This window comes from Canis lupus, chromosome 21 (genome assembly GCF_003254725.2).
Source record: "Canis lupus dingo isolate Sandy chromosome 21, ASM325472v2, whole genome shotgun sequence".
NCBI lineage: Eukaryota > Metazoa > Chordata > Mammalia > Carnivora > Canidae > Canis > Canis lupus.
In genome coordinates this window covers 7108449-7129220 of record NC_064263.1, presented here as the reverse complement: position 1 = coordinate 7129220, position 20772 = coordinate 7108449, and the positions used below count along the sequence as shown (strand labels likewise).

At 48.3% G+C, this 20772-nt stretch overlaps 1 protein-coding gene across 2 annotated transcripts in view; it reads right to left on the bottom strand.

Moving 5' to 3' along the window:
* Window positions 1–3610: 3610 nt before the first annotated feature.
* Window positions 3611–20772, bottom strand: part of VSTM5 (V-set and transmembrane domain containing 5) — a 32047-nt gene continuing 14885 nt past the window's right edge. For both annotated transcript variants that reach the window (XM_049098953.1, XM_025419283.3), the window contains exons 2-5: window positions 6074–6400; window positions 5844–5984; window positions 5389–5724; window positions 3611–4179 (exon numbers count right to left, since the gene is read on the bottom strand). In XM_049098953.1, the coding sequence (XP_048954910.1) occupies window positions 5681–5724; window positions 5844–5984; window positions 6074–6400 (512 nt within the window). In that variant the 3' untranslated portion in view covers window positions 3611–4179; window positions 5389–5680. The remainder of the gene's footprint in view (window positions 4180–5388; window positions 5725–5843; window positions 5985–6073; window positions 6401–20772) is intronic.

The window sequence follows — 20772 nt, the reverse complement described above, 5'->3', positions numbered from 1 at the left end:
TATGACAAAGGCAGCAAGAGTATATGGGGAAAAGATGGTCTTTTCAATAAATTGTCTTTCTTAAAGGATACACAAAATAAACCATAAAACTGAAAACCTAGGCCATAATCTCTTGGATGTCAGCCTTAGCAACATTTCTGGATATGTCTTTTCAGGCAATGGAAACAAAAGCAAAAATAAACTATTGGGGCTTCATCAGAATAAAAACCTGTAAAGCAAAGGAAATGATCAACAAAACAGAAATGCAGCCTGCTGAAGATATTTGCAAATGATAGAGCCAATAAGGGGTTAATATCCAAAATATATGAAGAATTGATAAATATCCACACCAAAAACAAAACACCTGGCTAAAAAATGGGCAGAGGCTCTGAATAGTCATTTTTCCAAACAAGAAAAACAGATGGACAATAGTCACATGAAAGGATAATCATTACTGATCATCAGGAATGCAAATCAAAACCACAATGAGATAGCGCCTCATACCAGTCAGAATGGCTAAAATAAAGATAAGAACTAAAGCGTTGGGCAAATGTGGAGAAAAAGGAGCCCTCATGCACTGCTGGTGGGAATGCAAACTGGTGCAGCCACTGTGGAAAACATATGGAGGTTCCTCAAAAAATTAAAAACAAACACCATGTGATCCAGTAATTCCCCTGCTTGGATATTTACGAAAAGGAAGTAAAAAGATATGTACCCCTGTGTTTACTGCAGCACTCTTTACAACAGCCAAGGTATGGAGGCAGCCCAAGTGTTCAATAGATGAATGGATAAAGATGTAGTATATATACACAATGGAATATTAGCCATAAAAAAGAATGAGATCTTGGCATTTGTGACAACACAGATGGACCTCGAAGGTATAATGCTAGGTGAATTAAGTCAGAGAAAGAGAAATACCATAGGATCTCACTTATATGTATGTGGAATCTAAACTCACAGGAACAGAAACAAACTCTTAAGTACAGAGAACAAACTAGTGGTTGCCAGAGGGGAGGTGGGTCGGGGATGGGTGAAAAAGAAGATTAAAAGGTACACACTTCAAGTTATAAAGTAAATCACAGAGATTAAAAGTACAGCATAGGGAACACAGTCAATATTGGAGTAACAGTACATGGGGACTATCCTTCCTGGAGTGAGCAGTAATATATAGAATTGTTGCATCAGTGTTGGACACCTGAAACTAACATAACATTACATGTTGATTATACTTCAACTAAAACAAAAACCAATGCTTTCTGAAGTTAAAAATGTACACTTCTCTTAAAGTCTTGGCTATATTTATGTGATTTTAAAAAAAAGATTAAATACATCTGATTTTAAAAAATCAGCGGTTTAGCACCGCTTTCAGCTCAGGCCATGATCCTGGGGACCCGGGATCGAGTCCCACATCGGGCTCCCTGCTTCTCCCTGTGTCTCTGCCTCTCTCTCTCTCTCTCTCTCTCTGTCTCAATAAATAAATAAAAATCTTTTTAAAAACTGTACAATACATTCGATTAGTAAAATATTCTTGCAAACCATGAGAAGCCTAAAGGAAAAGAGCATTTTAGGGCCAGAGCCACCTGCAGAGTCACCAATCTGTTGCATCAAAGGAATTCAACCTACCTGTGTGTCTGCTTCATAAGGTCAAATCTACACCTAAACCTTTAGATTTTACATGAACAATGTGCTTTCCCCCTCCCCTAAATGGCCTCTGATAAGCTTTACAATAAAACCCACCAACATGGGACACCTGGGTGGCTCAGTGGTTGAGTGTCTGCCTTCTGATCAGGTCGTGATCCCAGGGTCCTGGAATCAAGTCCCGCATCAGGCTTCTTGCGTTTCAGAGGGAGCCTGCTTCTCCCTCTGCCTGTGTCTCTGCCTCTCTCTCTCTCATGAATAAGTAAAATCTTTAGAAAATAAATAAACCCCACCAATATTATAAAACATTGGCTCTGAAGTCCTGAAAGAGGGAAGGATTGCAAGGAACAGAGCTGAATGTATTTTTTTTAATTTTTATTTATTTATGATAGTCACAGAGAGAGAGAGAGAGAGAGAGAGAGAGGCAGAGACATAGGCAGAGGGAGAAGCAGGCTCCATGCAGGGAGCCCAATGTGGGACTCGATCCCAGGTCTCCAGGATTACTCCATGGGCCGAAGGCAAGTGCCAAACAGCTGAGCCACCTGGGCTGCCCTCATTTTATTTTTTTAAAATAAGATTTCTTCATTGGAAAGAAGGAAAGAAGAAAGAAAGAAGAAAAAGAAAAAGAAAAAGAAAAAGAAAAGAAAAGAAAAGAAAAGAAAAGAAAAGGAAAAGGAAAAGAAAAGGAAAAGGAAAGGAAAGGAAAGGAAAGAAAAGAAAAGAAAAGAAAAGAAAAGAAAAGAAAAGAAAAGAAAAGAAAAGAAAAGAAAAGAAAAGAAAAGAAAGAGAGGGCAAGTGGGGGGACAGAGGGACAAGCAAACTCGTGATGAGCACAGAGCCTGATATCATGACCTGAGCCCAAATCAAGAAAGGGTCTGACACTTCACCAACGGAGCCACTCAGGTGTCCCAATATCAATTTTAAAGAAAGATCTCTCAGGACACCTGGGCAGCTCCGTGGATTAAGCCTCTGCCTTCAGGTCATGATCCCAGGGTCCTGGGATAGAGCCCCGTGTGGGGCTCCCTGCTCAGTGGGGAGCCTGCTTCTCCCTCTGCCTGTGCCCCTGCTTGTGCTCTTGCTCTCTCGCAAATGAATCAGTTCTTATTAAAAAAAATAAAAAAGCATTTCTCACCTCTGCAATGAAACCAAGCCAAAACACCCACCCAAGTTTTAAAGGAAGGGCAGTGGAAGTCAAGCACAGAGCATGTCGCCAGGGCTGGAAAGGTGCCACCGCCAAGGGAAGCTGTGTTGTGGACAGATGGGCCACCAGTAGCTACGGGGCTGCCCCTGCTCCCTAGACCCGAGGTGCGTCCTGTGTCCCCACCAGCGGCCCAAGACACCTGGGTTGGGATATGAAACCGATGACAGGAGAGGGCTTCCCCTCCCCCAGGCCCTGCGGTCTCCCAGCAGGCTTCTGCTGGGGGAGGGGGGGGGGCTGGTCTCCGCACTCCCGCCCTGGCCACACATCCATCACCTGGTTATCCCGAGGGAGCCTGGAGTGAGCCCACGAGGGGTATGCCACCCCCCACCCCCGCACAGCCTTCCTCCCTCCTTCCCTACCCAGGACACCGTGAAATGAGAAAGGACAGTAAATACCTTTTTGATTTCTTAGACTGCAATCTGAGAGGACGTTCTGTCCTGCACCTTACACACTGTTGAACGAGGGGGAACAACGGGCGCATCTTTATTTCAGCCCTTCCCAGAAGCAGAAAGGACCCAATTGAATTACGATTAATATTCTGGAAGCAAAAATTTCGAAATCGTCTTCCGGGAAGACACGGGGCTGAATGATGGGCTGATTAGTGGTCGTTTTTCAGGATTGCAGAAGAATGTTTATAGTTAGAATCAATATTATTATTCCCTTGTCATTTAAAAAATATGCCAGACACACGGCGGTGGCTGAGGGTTTTGCTTCTGCCCACAGCTGATGGAAACCTCACCCAGGGCCCCCCAGGGCCTGCCGGGGCTGGGCTCACACACAAAGGACCAGGGCTTTATTTCCAGGCTTTATTTCATTCTTTAATTTTGTTCACAGCTTAAAACATAACTTATAGCTTAACATTTCCAGTGGTCAACCTCTAGAATTTGGTATTTTCTTTTTTGAAAAACAACAACAACAAAAAAATCCTTCAGGCTCAGGAATCAAATACTTCCCAAGACAATGTTCAGAATGGAGGAGCTTTAAAAGTGCACAATAAAGAAATGGAAAGCTGGGGGAGCAACTTTTCATGAGTTTTGGGGGGCAGTTTATTTTACATTTGGGTTTGTCAATGGAAGCCTCTCACTGGGTATGCTTTTCCATTTCTTTTTCTTTTTCAAGATTTTATTTTTAAGTTAAGCTCTACACCCAACATGGGGCTGGAACTAAGAATCCTGAGATCAAGAGTCACATCTCTACCTCCTGAGCCAGCCAGGTGCCCCTCCATTTCTCCTTTTATTCTGAAGATAACCACACCTGACTTCTGACAAGCTGAGAAGTTCTGGAAAGCAGGAAGTGTGACAGAGGACACAGAGATGCCAGCAGCTGCCCAAATCCAAACCGGTTTCCCACTGATGGGCCTTCTGTGTGAAAGAGGAGAAAAAAACTAATCAGATTATCCTTGACTCTCTTTTTGTTTTGCTACTCCCACCCCACTTCTTCACGGCACTGGGGACTGGTACAAGAAACCTGTCCCAGCCCAGAGCCTGGGGAAAGGACCCAGGTGTGCACAGGAGGTGGCCTGAGAGTGAGAACCTTCTGTGGCAGGTGCTCAAGCTACAAATCAGTTGTGTGGACCAACTGCTCTCTTGCCTTTTGAATCAAGTAGTGCCTTTGGAGTCCTTCTGGAAGCTCGAAGAGCTCCTGTCTGACTACTCCAAAAGATCTCTTCTGGTAACCGTGAATTTAGAGAATGGCTTCTTACCCAACTTCTCCATGCAAATTCTTATTTGCCACATGGGAAGTAAAACAGATGTAGACATTGAAGACTTAAGGAAAAGAGGAGGGAATGTTCTAGCTCTCCTTCACATCCACATGGGTGAATTTGCGGGTGACATAGCTCCTGACCTCAGCCTGCACTGTAACCAGGATGGTACTTCTGCTCTGTAGCTAACAGTGTTACAGAGAGAAAAGATAATGGAACATAAATTCACGCTACTTTAGAGCTTGCCAAATGCAAGGCGGGATGGAGACACTTTCAAGTAAACACAGTGGCCAACAAGCGAGGATGAGAGCCAAGGCCAGTTGTGATCCGGTCCCTCGTTTCACCTGGAGCCCCAAGGCCCCAGAGCATTTTGTCGGTGGGGAGCACTCAGTAGAGTGCTTTCTGCTTTCCAGATCCTTGAAGAATCCTCGTGCTTTCCCCCAGTTGTTCGGTGGGCGGTCTGGACACTGTGGGCTGCAGGACACCCGGACCCTGGGGTAGGTGAGCGCCCAGCGTTCCTCAGCCCGCTCGGGAGAGCGCCGGGGCCGACTTGACACCAAGTGTTGGTGCCTGAGGAGCATCGCTCTGAGGCCGCGCTCGTCTGCCAGTCACAGCGCCCCGAGCAGGCTGCCTCCGCGCAGGCCCCGTGACCATCCGGACCCCAGTCCCCCCACTGAGCACAAGAACATCTCTTTTTCTCACACCAGCCTAAGTTGGGGCTACAGGAGAGAGAAATCGGATGAATGTCGGAAAGGTCATTTTCTCCCTATTCCCGCTTCTAGGGCCGACTCCTCGGGGACGGGGACGGGTGAAGCTCCTTCTCCCTAAAGCGTGAGCCCAGGGCCCGGGCGTGCTCGGGCCACCTCACCAGGGCCTGGCGGCTCCGGGTGTCCCCCGCGCGGCAGGCGCATCCTCCAGCTCCTCGCGGCAGCTCCCGCGGCAGGACACGGGCACGGGCGGCCGGGCCGGGCTGGCTGCGCCCTCGGCGGGGACGTGCGGCCTGGGCCACCCTGGCGGGCGGGTGCCCGGCAGCAGCGGGGCCGGCGCCAGGCCCTCCACGCGGGGGCGGGAGGCTCGGAGGGGCACGGGGCGCTTGGCTCCTTCGGCTGGAAGACGCTGTGCGCCCTGGGAGGTGGGAACGCAAGCGGGCGCAGCCGCGGCTAACACTCGACGTCCTGCAGCTCGACCTCCTCCGCGGCGCTCTCTGCAAGGCAAAGGCAAGTGGCTCAGCCGCGACGGGCCGCACGCGGTTCCCGGGCCCCGGATGCCCGCACCCGTCCGGCCGTGAGCGCGAGGCCGGCTCACCACGGGGCGCAGCTTTACCTTGGAGCTTGTGGCGTCTCTTCCGCTGGAACTTATAGGCGCACTGATTGCAGAGCCACAGGAGGCTGACGAGCAGCGCGGCCGCGGCGGCCAGAAGGGCCAGGAAGACGGCCACGAAGTGCAGGTCCTCGTAGAGGATCTCTGCGGGCGAAGGGGAAGGTCGGCCTCTGCTGGGCGTGGGGGGTCGCTCCCACTGCCTGGCCGTGCCGAGGGGGCCCGGCCCGTCTTACCCGACACGTGCAGCACGATGGTGCCCAGCTGGCTGCCCCCCAGGCGCTCCGTCACCCTGATGACGTAGTAGCCGGAATCTCTCACGCCCACGCTGAAGAGCTGGATGGAACCGTTGTCGAAGGTGCAAAGCCTGTCGCGGTGGCTCCGGGAGATGTTGGCCTGAGTCCCGGGCCGCCACTCCACGAGCTTCTGGGCTCCCCAGCTGGATGTGTACCTCCACTCGATGGTGGGGACCCCATGGCAGGAGTAGTCCACCGACAGCAGGATGTCCTCCTCCACCGTGGCGTTGATGGCGGCCTGGGGGATGTACAGGGACACACCCCGACCTGCGGGACGGAGTCCAGGCGGGGGGCAACGTACAGATGAGCTGACAGGGCAGTGGGCTTCCGGGATGTGTGAATTAATTTAGCAAATATTTGCTGAGCGCCTCTTACGGGCCAGCCTGTCTTCTAGGTTCTGGTGCCAAGGCCACAGTGGTGAGTGGTATAGACTGGATGTCTGTACCCCTCGGCCCTGAGAGTCCTAAGTTGAAGCCCCAACCTCTAGGGTGACTGTCTTTGAAGATGCAGCCTCCAAGGAGGAAGTCGAGGGTCAATGGGATCGTAAGGGTGGGGCCCTGCTCCAATAGGATTAGTGTCTTTTTAAGAAGAGACACTGGAAAGATCTCTTTCTCTCTCATTTCTCCACAGGGATACAAGAGGGAATTGAGAGAAAGTGCTCGGAAAGGTTGTGGTGAGAAGGTGGCTGGTCTACAAGCCAGGAAGAGAGCTCTCACCAGAAATCGAACTGTGCTAGAACTTTGATCTAGGACTTTCCAGCCTCTGGAACTGCAGGAAAGTAAACTTCTGGTGCCTCAGCCCCACGGGCTGTGGGATTTTGCTATGGTCTAAGGCCATGAACAAGACACGAGGTTCTTGCATCCTGGGTGAACGGGAGGCTCCCTGGAGCTCCATCCTACGAGGGAGACATGCAAGGCCGCACTAAACCAGCAAGATCATTTCAGATCGTGCCAAGCGCTTGGAAGACAATACAACGGGACGGGGCACCAGTGAGCGGTGAGGGTGGAGATGGCACACGGCCTTAGAACGGGCAGGAGGACCTCGTGTGGAAAGTGACATTTGAACGGAGACCCGGAGGACGGGCAGGCGGCTGTGGAGACTGGAGGAGGGAGTGAGCACAAAGGCTGAGGTGAGGCCGAGCGCTGGGCTCCTTGAGGGACAGAAGGAAGGCCGGCATGCTGGAAGGCGTGAGCCCCGGGGGGAGACGGGGTGAGGCTGGACAGCCGGCAGGACACAGGCCGCGACGTGAGGGTTAGGGGCAGGGTTTCACTCAAGGCAGCTGGGAGCCACCGAGGACTTAAGCGGGAGGAGGCACTCTCCATCAGGCTTGAGAATGTCTGCTGTGGAGAACGTTCTCGGGCTGAGGGGACGAGAGCAGAAGCAGGAAGGGCCGGCAGGTGGCTGCGACAGGGGAAGCTGTGTATTTGGAAGCAGGGAGGACAAAACATGCTGACGACCTAGATGTGGGCGTGAGTGAGGCCGAGGCACCAACCAGAGCTTTCCCTGCGAGTGTGCGGATGTGCAGTAGTGCCCGCCGCTGACCAAGGTTATGTATATATGCCGTTGTGCACGTATTAAGCAAACACCACGCATAGGCCCCATGCCAACCACTTGATACGCATTATCCCACTAAGGTCCCACACACAACCTACTGCAGTTCCATCAAGCATAGAGAAGCCTTGTTGTCAACAGGACTAACTAGCTTGTCAAAGTTCATTCTGCAAGGCAAACAGCCACACAAGGGCTGCTCGCTCCAAAGCTCACATATTTGACCTCTAGGTTCATGTCAGTAGTCAGTGGTTGGCAGTGGAGAGCACAGAACGTGACAAGTGCCCCCATACCCGGAGAGAACTGGTCAGAGCTGGCTGGACGCTGGATAATGAACAGGGCAGGGCCTACACTTGGAGCCCATCCCCTGGTTTCCACGTCCAACTCCGGTTCGGCCCCCTCAATCTTTGCCCAGTTGCCCCGAGCCCCTGCTGTGTGGCTCCGGGTAGCCACACCTGTTACTTTCTCACTGTCCTCTCCCATCCCATTCCCAGCACAGTCCATCAGTATTCTTCTAAGGCTCTTGGCTAGGTGACTGGAAATAATCTGATAAACGTCATGCTGAAAAATTGGGAGGTAATAATGGTTTTCAAGAGTTACAACTGTCAAGTAACAGAAATACATTTTTTCCCCAACTCTGTATTTTAAAACATGTTAAATTCAGAGAGAAGTTGAAAGGCAAGTACCATTAACATGTACACTCTCCTTAATTCACTAGTTAGGACCATTTAGCCGTATTTGCATTCTCTCTCTCAGAAAACAGAAGTCAAATTCTAGATCAGCCCGCAGAGGGCAGGAGGTATATATTTTCTTCATCTTTGTGTCCCCTAACACAATTCCTCACATGTAGTGATTGGTTAAGTGTTTGTTGAGTGAATAAAAAAGTGAGTGACAAAATATTTATAACAAGAAGGGTGAGCTTTCCTGATAGAAACATTGTGCTAATTTTTCAGAGCCCTTCAGCAACGTCTAAAAAGTAACACACATATAGGAAAAGAGGACTATAATTTAGCCCAGACTTTATGTGCCGGTTACTATAATATATACTTATTGTACTTACCAATCCTTCCCTAATATTTTACATAAGTCAGCAACATGCCCATGTAGCAAGGAAATGGAAAAGATGGGACTTAAATGCAGCTGATTCAAAGCCCTGTGTTTTTCCCTAAAGACACGAGCAAAAAATTAGAAATAATAAATGAATTCAGTAAAGTTGCAGAATAGATGGTATATAATAGAACTGTCGTATTTCTACATACTATAATGAGGTAGCACAAACAGAAGTTCAGAAAATATTCCATTTACAATTGCACTAAAGAGAATAAAATACCTAGGAATAAACTTAATCAGGGAGGTAAAAGACCCCAATGAAGAAATCAAAGAGGAAATAAAAAAATACATACACACAAATAAAAACACAAGCCAAAATCTGGGACACAGCCAACGCAGTTCTAAGTGGGGAGTTTATACCAATATAGGCCTACCTCAAGAAACAAGAAAAATCTCAAACAATCTAACCATACATATAAAGGAGTTAGAAAAAGAAGAACAAAGCCCAAAGCTCGTAGAAGGAAGATTAGAGCAGAAATAGAAACTGTAAAAAAAAAAAAAAAAAAAAAAAAAAACAATATATGAAACCAAGAGCTGTTACTTGGAAAAGATAAACCAAACTGATAACCCTTTGGCCAGACTCATTAAGGAAAAAAAACAAAAGAGAGAGAGAAAGGAAAAATACAGCAAAACCAAAAACAAAACAAAACCCTCCCAAAAAAAACAACAAAGTAAAAAAAAAAAAGGGAGGAAGGACTCAAATCAGAAATGAAGTAGCAATAACTAACACCACAGAAATACAAAGAATTATAAGAGAATAATAAATATGAAAACTTATATGCCAACAAATTGGACAATATAGAAGAAATGGATAAAATTCCTAGAAACATACACTCCTTCACAAATGAATCGGGAAGAAATGGAAAATTTCTATTACTGATCAATTACTAGTAAAAAAATGTAAATGGTAATCAAAAAACTCCCAACAAATAAAAGTCCAGGACCAGATGACTTCACAGGTGAACTCTAGGACATTTTTTCCCCCTAGTTTTCCTTCCTCTTCTATTTTTGGAATAATTTGAGAAGAATAGGTATTATGTCTTCCTTAAAGGAGTCCTAAAGGGGCACCTGGGTGGTGCATTTGTTAAACATCTGCCTTTGGCTTAAGTCATAATCCCAGGGTCCTGAGGTCAAGCTCCACATCTGGGCCCCGGACTCAGTGGGGCATCTGCTTCTTCCTATCAAAATGCCAATAGCATTTTTCACAGAACTAGAACAATTAATTCTAAAACTCACATGGAACTACAAAAGATCCTGAATAGCTAAAGCACTCTCTAGAAAGAGGAGCAAAGAAGGTATCATAATCTCAGATTTCAAGATATACTACAAAAGTAATTAAAACAGTATGATACTGACACAAAAAGACACAGATCAATGGAACAATACAAGGACCAGAAATAAACCCACATTATATGGTCAATTAACCAATGACAAACGAGGCAACATTATACAATGGGGAAAAGACAGTCTCTTCAATAAATGGTGTTGAGAAAAATGGACAATCACATGCAAAAGAATGAAACCGGACCTCTTTCTCACACACAAAATGTAACTGAAATGGGGCAGCTCAGGTGGCTCAGCGGTTTAGTGCCGCCTTCAGCCCAGGGCCTGATCCTGGAGACCTGGGATCGAGTCCCACGTCAGGCTCCTGCATGGAGCCTGCTTCTCCCTCTGCCTGTGTCTCTGCGTCTCTTTCTCTCTGTGTGTGTCATGAATAAATAAATAAAATCTTTAAAAAAAAAATGTAACTGAAATGGATTAAAGACCTGTGAGGCCTGAAACCATAAAACTCCTAAAACAGACGCAATAATCTCTTTGACATTTACCTTAGCAACATTTTTCTAGACATGTCTCCTCAGACACAGGAAACAAAAGCAAAAATAAAGAATCAAGAGTATACCAAAATACAAAGGAAACCGTTAACAAGACAAAAAGGCAACCTATTGAAAATATTTGCAAATGGTACAGCCAATAAGAGGTTAATATCCAAACTACATTAAAAAAACTATAGAACACAACACCAAAACATCTTAAAAATGGGTGGCAGATGATCTGAATAGCCATCTTTCCCAAGAAGACATCCAGATGCCCAACAGACATATGAAAAGATGCTCAACATCACTCATCATCAGGAAATATCACCTCACACCTGTCAGAGTGGCTAAAATAAAAAAGTTAATAAGTGTCAGTGAGGATGTGGAGAAAAAGGACCCCTCATGCACTGTTGGTGGGAATGTGAATGAGTGCTACCATTCTGGAAAACAGTATGGAGGTTCCTCAAGAAAAGACAAACAAAACTGAAAACAGAACTACCATATGATCCAGTAATTCCATTGCTGGGCATTTACCTAAAGAAAACAAAAACACTAACTTGAAAAGATATATTCACTGGTGTGTTTACTGCAGCATTATTTATAATAGCCAAGATATGGAAGCAGCTCATGTGTTCTAAAATGAATGGATAAAGAAGATGCAAAGTACACACACACACACACACACACAGGAATATTACTCTTAAAAAAGAATGAGATTTTGCCATTTGCAAAAATATGGATGGATCTAGAGAGTATGATGCTAAGTGAAATAAGTCAGAAACTCAAAACCATGTGATTTCACCTCTGTGAAATTTGAAAAACAAAACGAACAAACAAAAAGCGGAAGCAAACACATAAATTCGGAGAAGAAATTGCCGGTTGCCAGAGGGGTAGGGGTAGGGCAATGGGCCAAATGGGTGGAGGGGAGTGGGAGGTGCAGACCTGTAATTATGGAGTAAGTCATGAGATGAACGGTACGGCACAGGGCGTATAGACAATGATATTGCAATAGTGTTGTACGGGGACAGAGCCACGCTTGTGGTGAGCACAGATGGCATAACAACGACCTGTTGAATCACTTTCAAGCTGTGTACTTGAAACTAAGGTAATAACTGATTTTTTCTTATGATAGTATAACTGACATACATAAAAACAGACAAAAAACTTTTTCCAAAACAAAACAAAAAAAAAAACAAAAAAACTTTTTCCACTTCACTTTGTGACTATCGTCTATTTGTCTATGTTTTTGGATCTCTGACCCCAAATATGAGCAGTTAGAATAGTAATTACTCTCAGATTGGAAGAATCACATTTTGAACTCATGACAAATCTGGATCACAACATATGTGTATTTCATGTACACTCCGTGTTAAACATGTTGGTCCAGGTTACCACCAGGCTAGTTTCCTGAACTACCAGCCCTTCCAATACCTTTAGGGACCTGCATTTTAAGCCTTTCAGGTTAAACTCTGGCCCAAGAAATAGCAAAACTGAAAAGCAAATAAACAAAAGTAACAAGCCCCAGTTTCTGAGGTGCTGATATAGCTGGAAACTAGCCAATTAGTCAGTGTTGGTTTTTTTGTTTTCTCTTGACCATAAAAACCTCCTCCTAATCAGAGCCACCTGGGTGGCTCAGTCAGTTAAGCATCTGACTTTTGGTTCAGTTCAAGAGTCATGATCCCAGGATCCTGGGATTGAACCCCAAAGTCAGGCTCTCTGCAGGGAGTCTGCTTCTCCCTCTCCCTCTGACCCCACCCCCTTGCTCTCACGCTCTCAAATAAATCAATCTAAGAAAAAATAAATATTTAAAGAAGCCTTTTAATAATCAAACTAACCAGGCATTTAACTAGATTTTTGGAACAGAGAGTTCCTTCTATCACATGGAATTAGTAATAAATTGTCTATAATAAAGATGGAAAATTAACAGTTCCAAGAACTTAAAGGCAAACTGCTTGTCACCTATTTAAGAAGTTGAATTAATGAGTAACCACCTCTGTACTTCATGCTAAAATCATTCAGAACAATTCTAGAGAAAGCTAGTAGCTACCCCAATACTCAGACCTGGCTCAAAGGTTCTATCCAAGAAGGTTGGTTCAATAAATGGGATTTTACTTATAAAATGAATATAGGCAGCCATTAACAAGAATGAGTTTTGGGGCACCTGGAGGGCTCAGTCGGTGAAGTGTCTGCCTTTGGCTCAGGTCATGATCCTAGGGTCCTGGGATCGAGTCCCTTGTCAGGCTCCCGGCTCTGTGGGGAGCCTGCTTCTCCTTCTCCTTCTCCCTCTGCCCCTTCCCCTGCTTATGCACTCTGTCAAAGAAATAAGTAAAATATATTTTTTTAAAAAATGTCATTCCGGGAGGCAGGGAGGTATGGTGGAGGCACCTGGTGTGAGCAGGATCCACATGATTCGACCCCAGGGCCTCCTCGCTGTGAGACGTGGAGAAGTATCATCACCTTCCAGAACCGAGGACTGGAAAGCCTCTGGAGGAAGGCTGCGAGGCTGAGGTGGCAGGACCGGTGTGAGGCCTAGCAGCGTACAGCCCTTAGGCCCCCACACCTGCCTTCCTGGGCTCAGGTCGGTGTCACTGGCCTTGGGGTGACCAGCCGTCCTCGGGTGGCAAGGTCTGAGTGTTTGCCCAGGACTAGGGAGTTTTGGTGCTTAAAGCAAACCAGGACAGCTGGCACCCAGACATTCAGAGCAATGCTAAAGGGCAAAGAGAAACCTCTAAGGTATACAAGAGCAATTTCTGAGGCTCCCAGGGGTGGGGTGCAGAGGCAGAGTGGAGGGAGGACCAAAGCTACTCCTCCCTTACCCCTCTGGCTTCCTAGCTCACCTTCATGGTCAGCGATCCCACCACACCCTCACGGTCACTGAATGCCACCCCCACCTGCCATCGCTTGCTCTGAGGCAGGGCACTGGCTCATGGGCGCTGGCCTGGGGAAGAGTATGATTATGCCCATTTTAAAAAAAAACTTTTATTTATTCATGAAACACACAGAGAAGGCAGAGACACAGGCAGAGGGAGAAGCAGGCTCCTTGCAGGGACCCGATCCCAAGACCTCGGGACCACGCCTGAGCCCAAGGCAGACGCTCCACTGCTGAGCCACCCAGGCATCCCTGTTATGCCCATTTTACAGAGGAGCAATGGCAAGTTCCCTGAGGTTAGGGATGTTTGCAACATCAAAGTGGCTGAGCCAAGAATGAAGTCCTGGTTCCTCTCCATTGTCTGGGTGATGAGCCAGGAAGCCTGCAGGAGCTGGGGAGGGGCGGGAAAAGATACTCATGGAAACGGAGGCTTGAAGAATATAATTTTAAAAGCGTGGAAAAGAGAGGAAGAGCAATCCGGGCTGGGAGAAGGGTGAGCCCACCCCGTGAGGCACGAGGGATCCCCTGCTCTCCCCAGCTGAGTAAGAAGCCAGGTTATAGGCTGAGGAACCTGTGACAGGCCAGAGGTTCTGTGAGGGAGCGAGCCCTCGGGCAGGGAGTGATGGAACGAGTTAGGGACAGACGGGGCTAGGCAGGGAAAGGCCCAAGGCCAGGCTCCCAGCAATCTATGGGCTCCCAGAAACCCCAAGGACACCAAAAGGCCCCAGAGTCACGCTCCTACTAATCCCAAGAAAACGGAGTTAAGACGGTAAAAACAAAAAATAAACCTGGCTCCAAAATGTTAGGGAGTGTCCCTCTTTTAATGGCTACTAAGTAATCACAGAAATCCCAGCTGTAGGAATGTGGGGAGGAGACGTAACCGGAGAGAAGGCAACACCTGGTTAGCGCTCGGGATATTTACAAAAACACATCTTGTTTGTTATTAGGATAGTTACAAGTCCTCCCAGTTTGTTCTGAGTATCCACCCTTTTACTGATAAGAAATTCACCGGGTTCCCTGGTCAGTTGCCTAGAAGGAGGGACCCTGCAGGCCCTCAGGGGCCACCCTGCCCGACCCCTCTCCCTTCTGCGGCTGTAAGCGTCTGTCGCCTTGCCCACTCTCTGTCGTCCTTGCCCACTCTCTGTTGTCCGTGAGATTCATTCTTCGACCCGTGACACAAGAACCAAGCTCTCCCGTAGCAGGAGGATAGCGGCACAGCATGATCGGAACTGGGCTTCCCGAGGGCAATCTGGCCTCAGGTTTATCGTTTACACACATCCCTTGCCCTGCCCCATCACCACGATCACCACGGGCGCCTGTCCCACGCCCCTCCAGGACAGCCCGTGGCCCGAGGCACCGGCCGGCAGCCCCGGGGCAGGGCCGGGCAGCAGGAGGAGCACGCGCCTGGGAGGCCTGCCTGCCCGGAACTCCCTCCCATCACGCAGCTCAGAAACCCGGGAGCCCAGCACAGTGCCTGACACTTTGTGGGTGCTCACGATACACTGGTATAATGAACGAGTAGACACGCATGGCCTGCTTGTCCAACTGCTGCCCCTTTGCGGGGCTGGGGGAGAGGGTGGAATCAGAAACGGGGGGATCTGTGTTGAGCTGACAGAGATGCTGGTGAGACCCCTTTTCCCAGCCCCAAATCTGCTGAGGGTAAAAAAAAAAAAAAAACCCACTCAAAGGAGAAATGGTAGTTTTAAGCTGCAACTAAAACATCCACACCTCTCTCTCAACTTCTGTCATTCTTCAAACAAGCAAGCCTGGAATTTTGGAAACAGGTTTCCTTGTGGGAGGTCAGCTGAGCAACTCGAAACATCGGGGCTTTGGGGCTGAGATGCCATGAACAGTGTTGTCGACAGACATCTGTGCACAGTTTACAGGTTCTCCATCCCTCCTGTTAGCTTAGGAGTAAATTCCCCCTCTCGGTGCCTGCTTACTCGGTGACCAACACTCAGCTCGTCTGCCCCCCACCCCACCCTGGCACCATGCTGCTCCCTGGTGATCTTGCTGCATGATGGCCATGGGGAGTCACCCAGATGTCAGCCAAACCCAAACAACATGGATAGATGCAGACTTAGGCGGAGGCTGGCAGGCTGCTCCCTGTCATCAGTTTCCTGTAGTGGCACTTCAACCACAGGAGGATACACAGATCACTCCAGAATAGCGACAGCCACCATTTCAGTGGTAGCCAACCACCTGTTGGGTACTAGCTGTCATATGCAGTTATCACAGCCCAGTGAAACCCAGGCTGGGAAAGCTGAACGCCTGAGCCACTATCAGCTGGGAAAGATGAAGAAGTTTGATAACGTCATGTCATCAGAAGTATGCAGAAGTCACACTCCCACATTACCGTGCGGTTGTAAATGGGTGTAACTTTCTTGGAGGGCACTACGGTAGAATCTATAATAATTATTAGCACATATGCACCTTGGTCCAGAAATGCCACTTTTATGAACTGATCCTACAAGTGATAAGGGCACACAGAGGTAGGTTTTGTCATGGATGCACAGTGTGGACCATAGCAGCAGCAAAGGACTGGAGACATCCTATGTGCTCACTGGTAAGGGACCAGTAAAGGAAAACAGGCTCTTCCACTACTCTCGATACTTCTGACACCAACCACCTGGTGCACACCCCACTCTGGAGAGTGCCCCCACCTCGGACACCGACCACAAGTCCATGCCTCCTGTACTTCTGACCACCTGGCCATAAATCAGCTGTTTCCACCACCCCCTCCTCAGTTTCAATAATTTGCTAGAATGGCTCACAGAATTTAGGGAAGCACTTGACTCACTACTACCCGTTTATGATAAAGGATACAAGTCAAGAACAGGACATGGAAGAGATGCACAGGCAGGTATATGGGACTGGGTGTGGAGCCCCCATGCTCTCTCTGGGTGACCCCCACCCTCCTAGCACCTTGATGTGTTCACCAACCCGGAAGCTCTCCAAACTTCCTCAGTTAGGGTTTGGGGGGAGGTTCCTTACTTGGGAAGAATTGATGACATCATTGGCCGTTGGTGATGGACTCAATCCCTAGCCTCTCTCCTCTCCCCAGAGGCTGAGGGTGGGGAGGGAGGTTAGGGCTGAAAGTTCCAACGCCCTAATCCCACCTTTATTTCCTCCCTCAGCCAGCCTTCCTTTTCCAAGAGTCACCTCGTTAGCAGACTTAGCACTCTGGAGATTCCAAAGGTCTTAGGAAGTTATGCATTAGGAACCAGGGGATAAGACCACATGTTCTAACAGGAGATGCTCCTAACATTCTTGTCACCCAGGAAATGACTAGGACTTCAGGAGCTCTGTGTCAGGAGCCAGGCAGAAGGGACCAAATACAGATTTCTCACTGTGTCGCAACTGGCTAAACAAATTATCAATATTCACATTCTCATACTACAGACATTTAAAAAATGAGATACATCTATATGCACAGATATTAGGTTATCTCAAAAGTAACATGAAATGAAATCGCACAAGGAAGAACAGTATGTAAGGAATACTTGCATTTAAGTAACTCTATGTGCATAGACGCCAGCTCATCCGTATATAGCACAGAAAATCTCCTGGAGGATACTGCAAAAGCCAGGGCTGTGGGGATCTCTGGAGAAGGAATGGACGTCTGCATGGAAGAAAGCTTTACATTTCACTTTCTACCCTTTTGAACAGTTGGGACTATCTTAGCAAGTTTGTGAATTGCTATAAATAAATAAATAAATAAATAAATAAATAAATAAATGGTCCTAAAAATAAATAAGATGCATGCCAACGTTGGGTCTGAGCAACAGATTTTTTTGCATTTGAAAATGCACGTGTGTGCAATTAACAAAGTGCTTCACAAGCACTGTCTCCACCGGGGAGGCTGGGGAGGCCGGGGAGGCCGGCAGGAGACCTGAGTTAAAGAACTGTGCTTTGGGGGATCCCTGGGTGGCTCAGGGTTTAGCACCTGCCTTTGGCCCAGGGCGAGATCCTATAGTCCCGGGATCGAGTCCCACGTCGGGCTCCCTGCATGGAACCTGCTTCTTCCTCTGTCTCTCATGAATAACTAAATAAAAATATTCAAAAAAAGAAATGGCTTATCTTTAAAAAAAAAAAAAAAAAAAAAAACTATGCTTTTTGCTTCACTTGCTTATTTGATCTTTACTTTAGGGCAAGGACACAGAGGCCCCGAGGAAGAATGCCGAGCCCGAGGTCTCACCAAGTAGAAAATGAGAGCTCTGGCTAGAACCCAATGTGTTTTCAGTGCCCCCACAACTGCCTCTAATAAAATAAAACACTGAGTATAGAGGTGGAGTGGAGTATTATACCTCTTATGTTTCCCAAAATAGCACAAGGCTCAGTGCTGGTAGAGACTTAGGAGACCCATGTCATTAGAAGCAACAGTCCCCTTACCTGGCCTTGCCAGAATGGGAGCTGCTAGCCACATGCGACTTTTTTTTTAAAGATTTTGAGAGGGCAGCCCAGGTGGTGCAGCGGTTTAGCGCCGCCTTCAGCCCAGGGTGTGATCCTGGAGACCCAGGATTGAGTCCCATGTCGGGCTCCTTGCATGGAGCCTCCTTCTCCCACTGCCTGTGTCTCTCATGAATATATAAATAAAATCTTAAAAAAAAAAAAAAAGATTTAGAGAGAGTGAGATGATGCATGCTTGTGAGCCAGAGAACTCAGCAGAGGGAGAGGGATAAGCAGGCCCCCCACCGAGCAGGGAGCCTGAGTCCAGTCCCAGCTCCATCCCAGGACCCTGGGATCATGACCTGAGCTGAGCCACCCAGGTGCCTCTAGCCACATGCTACTGAGCACTTGAAATTAGCTAGTCTGAATGGAGATGTGCTTTAAGTGTAAACTACACACTGGATTTTGAAGACAGTACTCAGTATGTTAAACGGAATGTAAAAAGGTCTCAGTAATTTTTTTACATTGATTACATGTTGAAATAGTATCTTGAGTATATTGGGTTAAAAATATAGTATTAGATTACACCTGTTTCTTTTTACTTGTTTAACGTGGCCACCAGAAAATTCAAAATTACATATGTGGCTTGCATTATATTTCTCTGGGACAGCACTGGTTTAAGAGAATCACTTCTTGGGACACCTGGGTGGCTCAGCGATGAAGCTCAGGGTGTGGTCCTGGGATCGAGTCCCACATCGGGCACCCCGCAGGGAGCCTGCTTCTCCCTCTGTCTGTGTCTCTGCCTCTCTGTGTCTCTCATGAATAAATAAAAATTTTAAAAAGTCACTTCTCCACTGCCTTGCAAAATAAAATTCTGTTCTCTTGAAGTTGCTCCACGCTCTCCTCAACAGCATGAGAAGTCCCTCGTCGTTTTTTTTTTGTTTTTTTTTTTTAGATTTGAGAGAGTGCAAGAGAGATCACAGAGGGAGAGGAAGAAGGAGAAGCAGACTCCTTGCTGACCAAGGCAGAGCTCGATCCCAGGACCCTGGGATCATGACCTGAGCTGAAGGCAGCCGCCTACCGGATTGAGCCGCCCAGGCGCCCCTCCCCTACTCTAGTCTTTCTTCTTCGTTCCTCAAGCACATTGGCAACTCTATCATGGGGTCATCGTTGTAAGTACCTCCAGCAGCCCCCACCCCCTGGACAACCCATCCAGCATGTTTGCCTACCAGAACGTTCTCCCTCGGCCTCCAGTGGAGCAGCCTTCTCTCCTTGGTGTTTGCTGATCCACGGCTCCCGCTGGCCTCCTCAGTCTTTCCCCTCCGCCTCCCTCCACTCTTCCCTACCCCGAGTCCTCACTTCCCTCCGAGCCAGCCTGGCTCCCGCGGCCTGGCGTGTTCCACACACTCTTGCCAGCCCCTTAAGCGCCATCGGCCTCTGTGCTTTCGTATCTGCCTAGACAAGGGCCAACAACGCTCTGCTTCCCCTCTGCTCAAATGTGAGCAGTCCACACCGCGGGCAGACGTCCCTCCACAGCAGCAAAGCACACGGTTTCCAGCACGGGTTCATGCACGTGGCCTCCAGGGGGCCTTCCATCCTGTCTCCCCGCTTCTCCCTGTCCACGGGTGCCCTTTTGCACGGTTCCTCCGACCAAGTCCCTCCAAATTCCTCTTCCTGCTCCCGGTGTCCCTCGTGGCTCCTCTGACCTCGGGGTGGGAGCCCCACAGGCCAACAGGAGCTCCGCCTTCCTCAGATGCTGGGAAGGCCCCCCTGCCTGCGGGGGCAGAGGGGTCGGGGGCGGGGGGCAGCTGCGGCCGGGGAAGGCCACCGCACTCGCACTCGCACTCGGTGCCACACCCCGGCTGGCTCGCTCTGAAAGGCCTTGACCTCTGGCCTGCCATTTCCTCATCTGTAATTAGGGACCATCCCCGCTCAGCTGTCAATAATCCAATAATGATAATAATAAACCAACCAAAAATCCATGTGGGGGTGAGAACTTGACAGGAGGAGCAGTTTCCAAGGGTGCAGGAGGACCTCCCTTCCCTGACTTCTTGCCCAGACAAAGGCCCTAAGAACTCAATCCAGTCTCCTTTCACTCAACAAGCACTTAGGGAGGGACGCGAAGGGACTGACATTTGCAGAGCACCAGCTGGGGTCAGTGGCCGTTATTAATTCCGTGCCTAAGGCACTCGCCGCCGTCTTTCTCAGAGTCCCCAAAGAGAAGGCCTCTCGGCTGCCCCCCGGCCACCGCTGACTGGGCCTAGGTGGGAAACTTGGCCTCATCCACCTATTCCCACCATGGCTGAGAATCCTGATTGAATCCTGACATCCTCAACTGACCATCAGATCATCTGGGGAAGCTTTTAAAAATCCTAGCCTGGGCTAATGAATTCAGAATCTTTAGGGGGGGTGGGGTGGGGATGGGGGTAGGAGTGGGGGGGGACCCAGGCCTCTGTGGATTTTATAAAAAAGATTTTATTTATTCATTCATGAGAGATACACACAGAAAGAGGCAGAGGGAGAAGCAGGCTCCTCGCCTGATGTGGGACTGGATCCCAGGACCCCAGGATCACGACCTGAGCCAAAGGCAGATGCTCAACCACTGAGCCACCCAGGCATCCCACTTCTATGGATTTTTAAAAATCCCTGGGATGCAGCCAAGCTCGGTGACTCCTGAGTGAATCTGCAGTAAGGAGTTAACAGCTGAAACTCCTAACCCTTCAAAGGGACACTTACTAAAGCCTAAAGCCAAAGCAGTGAAGGGCTGACAGGTGAGACAGGAAAGTCTGCGACAGCCCTTTCAGTGAGCTATTTGGGGGAAATGAATTTTTTCTGGCATCTTCAAACTGTATTATTTCTAGCGATGCTCTGGGCTTAGGGAGCAGTTCCACTTGCTCTTCTTCCCCAGT